The sequence below is a fragment of the Antrostomus carolinensis genome, unplaced genomic scaffold, assembly GCF_000700745.2.
Source record: "Antrostomus carolinensis isolate BGI_N321 unplaced genomic scaffold, ASM70074v2 scaffold41519, whole genome shotgun sequence".
Classification (NCBI taxonomy): Eukaryota; Metazoa; Chordata; class Aves; order Caprimulgiformes; family Caprimulgidae; genus Antrostomus; species Antrostomus carolinensis.
In genome coordinates, this window is record NW_010340123.1 from 1 (window position 1) to 9,228 (window position 9,228).

The 9,228-nt window shown below is 42.9% G+C and overlaps 1 protein-coding gene across 1 annotated transcript; it reads right to left on the minus strand.

Annotated features, from left to right (window-relative positions):
- Window positions 1–420: 420 nt before the first annotated feature.
- Window positions 421–8,894, minus strand: LOC104531238 (coatomer subunit gamma-2; the record flags this gene model as incomplete). Its single annotated transcript, XM_010176064.1, has 7 exons — window positions 421–516; window positions 1,383–1,571; window positions 2,980–3,047; window positions 3,768–3,901; window positions 5,119–5,276; window positions 7,611–7,697; window positions 8,802–8,894. Coding segments are annotated over 7 exons (825 nt in total), but the record flags the coding sequence as incomplete, so codon positions are not given.
- Between the last annotated feature and the right edge of the window lie 334 nt (window positions 8,895–9,228).

A 9,228-nucleotide genomic window follows, 5' to 3' on the forward strand; every position in this document is an offset into this window, starting at 1 on the left:
GACCCCTGAGGGATGCCGCTCACAAGATGTGCTGGATGACCTAACAGGCTCTTCCCAGTCCTCCCTGACACACAAAGGCACATCACCCGAGCATCTCTTCAGATCTGTTTTTGATGTACCAGCTCTACTTCATAAGCACATTTCACAGAATCCCAGACTGGTTTGGATTGGAAGGGACCTTAAAGCTCATCCAGTCCCAACCCCCCTGCCAGCAGCAGGGACACCTTCCACTAGACCAGGTTGCTCAAAGCCTCATCCAACCTGGAAATTTCAGACAGGTCTGACCCACGAGATAAACAAAGTCTGGGTAATTAGTCCAGCCCCATCGTTGCTGTGCACACATTGATGTAAGACAGAAAAGACTCTTCACACTATCAGAGCTGCCTGTCAATAACTACACAAAGAAGATTTTAAACATACATCATCCCTGAGCATGTTGGAGAGAAAGGTCATCATGACGCTGTGTTTCCGAGGGTATTTCTGGCACAAAGCACTGATAGCCTGTACTACCACCACCTGCAAAGCAACAGAGAAGGACGTTAGGCACTCACATTTATTCTTCTGTGAAAAATCCAGGCTTCTCACTATCTCAAGCTGTCACCTTGATAGATTAAATTCATGGACAAGAAGGATAAAATCAGGTGGTGGACTCTCAGCAGGAGTGTGTTAACAACTTGTTGCTAACATGCTGCAATACCTGGCTCTGCTAGAGGGACTGTAATTTAGGATGGATGTAAATTCAAAGGCTTCCCCTTGCTTCCTCTGCCCAGTGATGATCCTGACCTAATTCTAACTTAACCAGTTACATTTTGTCTTTAAAACTCTTTGCAGTTTTAAATTTGTTTAATACTTATTTCCTTTTCTCATAAAAGGAAGAACTTAAGACCACTATACACTAGTGGAGAATGACTTTCTGGAGACATGCTATGCTCCTCAAGGCAACTTCATGGTGTGAAAGGGACAGGAACAAGAGAACTACCATCCTTAACCAACCAATGACCTGACTAAACTTGAGAAATCAGGTAGAAATTTACAGTTGACACGATTTTCTAACTACATATCAGACTGAAGCAATATAGACTCAAACAGAACAGTTAAAATCCCCCTTCCTCTCCAAAAAGGCAACCAGAAGACAGTACAAGGTTTTGCATGATACTGCACAGGAGTCCATCAAATGACATTTATCCTTTCTTGGAGCAGTGGGAAGAAAAATCACAGTATATTTAAGTTGGAAAACAGAGGATTACACCTTCTGAATTGTAGGTTGACTTTGCTCTATCAGACTAAGTGACTGAAGGATTAACAAATGGGAAAAGCTTCATAAAAACAAGAATGGGAGAAAAACCTGCAGCTGGAAAGAGCAGAGGCCTCCAATGCCACACCTTAAACTCATCTGATATTTCTGACACGAAGGAAGAGATCTGTTTCATGAGCCTGTCTACACTGCTCTCACTGCCTGTCTTCAGCAGGGTGGTGATGGCGAGGGTAGCGATACTACGGTTGGAGTCAGTGATGAGGTTTTCCAGGTCCAGGTTGCAGGCAGTGACTGCAGATGGATGCTTCATGGCCACCTGTAAAGAACAGAATTCCAAATTATATGGGAAGCAATAACATCCTTCGATTCAAAGCTCTCAATGGCACAAGGATTAAAGCCTGTAATTTATTTATTTATTTATTTTACAGGCACTGCTCTGTTCCACAATTGCAACTAAACCTGTAACATACAACGACTGACAGAACACAACCAAAGCATCAAAGCTCAGGTTCTTCTGTTTCAGAACTTCAAATCATCTTTGGGTCACAACAACCCCATACAATGTTCCAGGCTTGGAACTTGGAATCCAGTTCTCCAGGATGGAGAGCTGCTGGGCAGAGAGGGACCTGAGGGTGTTGGTGGACAGCAGCTGAACATGAGTCAGCAGAGTGGCCAGGTGGCCAAGAAGGCCAAGGGCATCCTGGCCTGGATCAGCACTAGTGTGGCCAGTAGGAGCAGGGCAGTGCTGGTCCCCCTGCACTGGGAATCACTGGTGAGGCTGCAGCTGGAGTGCTGGGTTCAGTGTTGGGCCCCTGAGTCCAAGAAGGACATGGAGGTGCTGGAGCGTGTCCAGAGAAGGGCAACGGAGCTGGGGAAGGGTCTGGAGCACAAGTGTGCTGAGTTCCCTTGTGGCTGAGGGAACTGGGGGTGTTGAGCCTGGAGAAAAGGAGGCTGAGGGGAGACCTTGTGGCTCTGTGCAAGTCCCTTGGAGGAGGGTGGAGAGAGGTGGGGGTGGGTCTTTTCTCCCAGGTAACAAGCAATAGAACAAAAAAAAGTGGCCTCAAGTTGCACCAGGGAAGGTTTAGATTGGATGTGAGGAAAAACTTCTTCACCCAAAGGGTTGTCAAGCATTGGAACAGGCTGCCCAGGGAGGGGGTGGAGTCACTTTCCCTGGTGGGATTTAAAAGATGGGTAGATGAGGTGCTGAGGCACATGGTTTAGAGGTGGAATTGGTAGTGTTGGGTTCATGGTTGGACTTTGTGATCTTAAAGGTCTTTTCCAACCACTACAATTCTGTGATTCTCTTCCTCTAACTCTAAGTTTTATCTCACGGGTTTGACAGTCACAAACTGCCCCTGCTGCAGTGTGCAGCTTTGAAATCAGAACGTTATTTCCTTCACACACATCCTAGTCACACTTTTTGCCGTATTAAATATCCAAGAGCCTGCTTCCTTACAGCTGAGAGCTCAGGAGTTACCAAACTACGGCTTGGTATAGCCCTGTGGTCCAGAAATGAGCAAACATAGCCTGAGTGGAGGAAAGATTTCTGTCACACTAGGAGATCTGGCACAGAAAAGCCAACTCTCCAGCATGGAATATTTACAAATACAGTCATCACAAGAGAAGTTGCTTTACTTTAGGTAACACACCATCAAGTATTGAAATCTGGCTTCCTCTGATACTCACAGATTTATACTTATTTGAAAGGTTTTGGAAACACTCACTTTATTAAGAGTCCGTACAGCTGCATATCTCAAGACAGGTTTGGGAGAACTACAGAAGAGCTGCAGCACTGAAAATAAGAATAATAATTAAAAATATTATCAGGAGAAATAACACACAACAAAATGTTAGAGACTAATAAAAACCAGCTCCCAGCACTGCAACTCTGGGCACTCTACTGCAACCAGACATGTCTGGGGAGCAGAAGGTGAGAGCCCTCATGATCATACCAGATGAGAAACAGAAAATTGTCTTCTACTAGCACTTTGATATTGAGAGGTGCAAATAGTTTAGTCAGAATTCAGCACAGCAGAAAAGCAGGTATGGTCTCTTTCAATGAATCAGAATAGACTATTTTTTTTCTAGTTAGAAAATCTAACTTATCTACATTCAACTATTTGCTGCTAAATGTTCATGCAGCTCTATTCATAATTTATCACTAGTTTCACAAGCAAGCTAAAAATAAACTCCTGGTTTTCATCTTTATATCAATAAAAGGTGGTTTGTATAGTTGTTTGCAGCACAGCTGTGCTATCAAGTTCTCCTCCACCTTCCCTCCCACCCCAAATTCCTGCAGCTGGAAAAAGGCAAACATCACTCTGTGTCACCTCGAGTGCCCATTCTCTAAAGCTCTGGATGAAATGGGAAAAGGGATCAAGGTGCTTCTCATCCAAAGCCCTCTAATTTGGGACAATCAGAAAATTCAGGTGTTGAGTTTAGCATTTTAGTTATCTGATGTGTTTTACCACCCTTTCAGTTCCATCAGTGGTACAAGGATTCTATGACCAACCTGAAACAGCCGGTGCCAGCTCCCTGGCTGTGCAGTTTGGGAGATGGATGATGGCAGAAGCAGCTTCATAAATAACCATCTCATGTTTATTCCTCAAGCAGCTCTCAATGAAGTCAAACAGAGGACTTTCATGGCTACAAAAAGAAGACATTTCACACTGTGATGCTGAATTATGTACAAACCATTAATACTTCATTTCTGAGAACCTGACAGAGAGCCTAGTTAGTGCACTGCCTCATGTTTCTTCTACCACCACATTGCTCAGCTCACACTTGAGCTCCAAACTTTTTATTTACTATTATTTAATTCATCTTTACATTATCTTCTTTAAGCTAGAACTGCTGTGCTCCAGAAATAGTAATAAATACTAAAGAGTAATAAATACTTTATTATTAGTCATATATCACACACCACTAACAAAAATCTCCACTGATAAAAAAAAATCACCAGGAGGTGAATTTTTCAGGTAATATAATGTCCTCTGCTACTGAGAGATCAGAATAAGAGAGATCATAGAATCATAGGATGGTTTGGGTTGGAAGGGACCTGAAAGCTCATCCAGTTCCAACCCCCCTGCCAGCAGCAGGGACACCTTCCACTAAACCAGGTTGCTCAAAGCCTCATCCAGCCTGGCCTTCAACACTTCCAGGGAGGAGCAACCACAGCTTCTCTGGCCAACCTGGGACACTGGCTCACCACCCTCACAGTGAAGAACTTCTTCCTAATATCTAATCTAAACCGACCCTCTTTCAGCTTAAACCCATTTCCCCTCGTCCTGTCACTCCCTGCCCTTGGCCAAAGTCCCTCCCCAGCCTTCCTGGAGCCCCTTCAGGTACTGGGAGGCCACTAGAAGGTCTCCCCGGAGCCTTCTCTTTTCCAGGCTGAACAGCCCCAACTCTCTCAGCCTGTCCTCACAGCAGAGCTGCTCCAGCCCTCGCATCATCCTGGTGGCCCTTCTCTGGACTTGTTCTAGCTGCTCCAGGTCTCTGGAGATCCTTTTATTTATGTCCCCACAACGTAGGTAGATCCTTATTACATTTGAAATGCATCTAACTAGTCAAAGTACAAAATTTCTCCAGGGATTATTCTATTCTGTAGTTTTTAATCCTGCTCTCAGCTGAGTTTTGGTAGTGTGGTGCCAAAATAAAAATCCAAACCCTAGCACACAACTGCCACACATACCACCACTCAGTTCAGCCCAGCTCTCTGCTTCTACTTGTGTTTTTATTTTTAACAAGACAGTTCTCTCTGCATGTACATTCCCACATACTTTAAAAAATGCAAATTTCCTAATTACCATTTATCTCAAACTAGAATTAGTTTTGTAATTCACATGCTGCCTCTTACTCACCCCTCTTCAGATTCCTTCAGGAGTTTGCTTGCGATTCGGATCAGCATGCAGTAGGCAAACTGGGATTTCAGTCCAGATTTAGTGAATTTATTCAGCATTTTGGAAACTGCAAGGCGATCATTTTTTCTAAGGTGATAGAGCAGCCCCAAAGCATGATACTAGGAAATCAGAAACAGAGATGTGCAGGTATTGAACACACACTGCAGTTGGAAAAAATCACAGAATCCTAGAATTTGTTGGTTTCTAGTTTCAATCATAGTTTGGTTGGTGTGATAGTTTAACTTTGTTGGCAGCCAAACAAGATGCAGCTACTTGCAGCCCCCAGGGAATTGGGGAGAGAATTGGAGGAGTAAAGGTGAGGAGACTTGTAGGTTGAGATAAGAACAGTTTAATAATTGGAGTAAAATTAAAATATAATAATAAGAGTAAGAATGATAACAACTATATATATCTATCTATCTATGAGTGATGCAGAGTACAACTGCTCACCACCCGCTGATAATGATCCAGGAGGAATGAAAAGGAACCCTGAACCTGAAATCACAATCCTGGAAACACGAGCCCAAGTGATTCCTGAGAGAATCCCCCCCCCTTTCCAGTCAATCCCAGTTAATATACTAAACATGATGGAATATGCTATGGAATATTTTATTGGCATATCCAATTGTTAATTCTGGGTTTTATTAACTACTACACTTTTCTTCTCCACCGCCCCACCTTCCAGTCCTCTGCTCTTGCAAACTGCCCAAGCACAGTGTCCTTGTAGTTATCAACATTTCTTCTCATAACAACCCTCACTGAAACCAAAACATGGTGCTTTCTAGCTACTAAGAAGAAAATTAACCCTGTCCTAGCAAAAACCAGGACAGTTGGAAAAGACCATTATGATCATCTAGTCCAACCATAAACCCAAGTTCACCACTAAACCATGTCCCCAAAGTCAGATTGTAAGACATGAAAGAGGGTTAATCATCGCTGTTCCCTAGCAGAAATACCTTCTAACCTCAAACAACCTCAGTTTCCTGACAAATTACAAAGATCTGCAGTAATCTCTTCTGTTCCTGTCCACCATAAGGCAGCCTCAACATATTTCTGAAGATCAAAAGAGCCAGGAAGTTAGTTTACTCCTTTTTCTCCCCATTAAATGTCAGAACTTCAAAGGCTTCACCTTACTAAATTATACTGCTCAGTAACACTTGCATTTCTAGCACACTCACTATTGAGATCTCAAGGCCTTTAAATGACAGTTGACTTCACAAAAATCCTTGAGGCATTTATGATGAAAATACAAAGGAATTATTTCTAATCACTCACCAAGTTGTTTCGTGTTTCTGTGAATCGTTAAGACTGATTCACAACAAAGCTTAATGAATCTGCTAACGAGATCAAAGCTGATTTCACAAACTTGTCTCTGATTGTGTGTCTGTAACGCTGACTGAACATCCAGAATACTTTCATTTCCACAGCTCTTTGGAATATTTGTGCAAGGATTTTGCTAATATAAATATCTTACTGATATTGAGGTTAATCTCTGTGGTTCTGTCTGTAGTGAGCAGTAAATTTTCTGAAGGTCAAGACAAGAGATGCTGGTGTTCTGCAAGGCACTCAGGTAATTTCTTAAGCTGTTTGAAAACTCAGATTCAAAGCCTGTCTGCAACAACTACTGTGGAACAGTCAGTGGCATCCCAGATATCAGAAGGGCAGAGGACTGCATGAAAGAGACAACTCTTAATTCAGAACCTTGCACTGGGATCATGGAGAAACTCAGGATTTTTTGAAGCAGTTGAGTTGTTTTCCTCAAGTCAGAATTCTTGTGGGTTTTTTATTTAAAAAAAAAAAAAGGAAGGAAAAATGAAACAGTTATTTTTTTCTAAGGTTATCTTAAGAATTCACAGAATAACATCAAAACTTGAGGCAACAGCTAAAGTGCTGGGTTCAGTGTTGGGTCCCTGAGTCCAAGAAGGACATGGAGGTGCTGGAGCGTGTCCAGAGAAGGGCAACGGAGCTGGGGAAGGGTCTGGAGCACAAGTGTGCTGAGTTCCCTTGTGGCTGAGGGAACTGGGGGTGTTGAGCCTGGAGAAAAGGAGGCTGAGGGGAGACCTTGTGGCTCTGTGCAAGTCCCTTGGAGGAGGGTGGAGAGAGGTGGGGGGGGGGCTGTTCAACCAAGGACCAAGGGACAGGACAAGAGGAAATGGGCTCCAGTTGTGGCCAGGGCAGTTGAGATGGGATGTGAGGAAGAATTTCTTTGCTGCAAGGGTTCTGAGGCATTGGAAGGGGTTGCCCAGGGCAGTGGTGGAGTCCCCATCCCTGGAGGGATTGAAGAGTCGTGTAGACACAGTGCTGAGGGACATGGGTTAGTAGGCACAGTGGTGTTGGGTTGATGGTTGGACTTGATAATCTTTGAGGTCATTTCCAACCTCAATGATTCCATGATTCTACAAAAACTCTGTAACACGTTTAGAGCTTCTTGGGACAACCACCCTCAAACATACCTGGACCATGACGTTGTCACTAGAAGCTGCTTCTTGAGCTTCGTTGATCCACCTTTTGACCACGTCATAACTGATCTTCATCATATGCTGGAAGAATTCACAAATTGAGACTGCAGACAAACTAACAGTGAAGGACCATGAGCCTTGTTTTCAGTTTAAAGACTTTGAGACAATCTAGATACTACAGGTAACAAAGAATAACTCCCAAATACACATGGATGCAGTTGTTACAAGAAAGAGAAAAGTAATTTTGAGAGTTTTTGTTTATGTTTAAAGAAGACAGAAGACAATACTAGGACAATTCACCTGCCTAGAAGGAAGTTAGAAGGAAGGCAGGAAGACTTCAGTTGTCAGTATTAAAACAGCTTTGTTTACATCTTGAGGGTCCTAACACAGGTTCTACTCCACCTCATCAGCTGGACCTCTTACCTCCTACTCTGCCTTCTTGATTTACCAGTGCAGCAAATCTCTTTATTTGATGCCCCTATAAACCAGTGTTTTCAGACTACCAGGTTTTCACTTGTAGTCTCCTCTTTAAGAAAAACTATTAAATTAATGAGATCTTTTCCAGCATTTTCTCCTAAATAAGGGAGAGGAAAACAATAAACTGCTTCACCTCGCCCTCCTGCTACATATGAGCAAAACCAATCTTGATTTATAGTCTTATCAGGGCAGCAATTTCACAGGGGTTTTTTTTGCAGAGCACAAAGCAAACTGCTGTCAGTTCCTGTGACAGAACTCATACTCTTTCACAGTCATCAGTGTCAGTTCTTCCACAGCACAGAACAAGTTGTTGCTTCTTACTCTCACCAAACTGAGAAGCACTTTCACAGTCATCACTGCACTCGAATTTTCAAAACAGATGCAGCCCCTCTCCAGAGAAATTAATGTTTGACACTAATTGCAGAGAGACAACTGAGTACTTTGCACTTAAAAGTTATTACAACTGATGTACTGTAAAGCAAGAGAACGTTGAAGAAGGAGTTTGAGAAGACAGAGTCTGCTTGAGAGAAAGCAAACTCCATTGCTACTAGTTTTTCTTTTATTTTTCCAGTGAGGAGATGAAAAAAAGAGTCATCTCAAAGGAAAAGGAGATGAAAAAAAGAACAAAACAAAGGGCAGGCAGAGCTACATATGCAGCAGAACCACAACACAACACACAGATTGACAATAATCTACTGCTTTACTTACTAAGGAAGACACCAGCGCAGAACTAGAGACACTGGGGACTTTATCCACAATGGCTTGCTTCATGTATCTCTCAATGGCTTGTAACATCGTACCCTGTGAAAGGGAAAAAGAAAAGATTTGATAACTTTGGAGGCAGAAAATAAAAGCAGTAGAAGCCAAAAATATATGCACAGCATATTCAACAGCAGCTCAGAAAAAATCTTGAGCTAATTCTGAAAATGAGGGAGACATGAGTACCAGCTGCCCACTCCTGAAGGTTCAGTGACATGACTAAAGTTTACAGCAAAGCAATTTCAGATGAGAAACTAGAGCTGCAGTGCTCCTCTCTTCTAACTCCATGTTTACAGCGCTGCAGCTCCACAGAGCTCCTCACAACTGCAGAGAGCCTCAGAGCAGTCACAGAATCATCAAATGGTTTGGGTTGGAA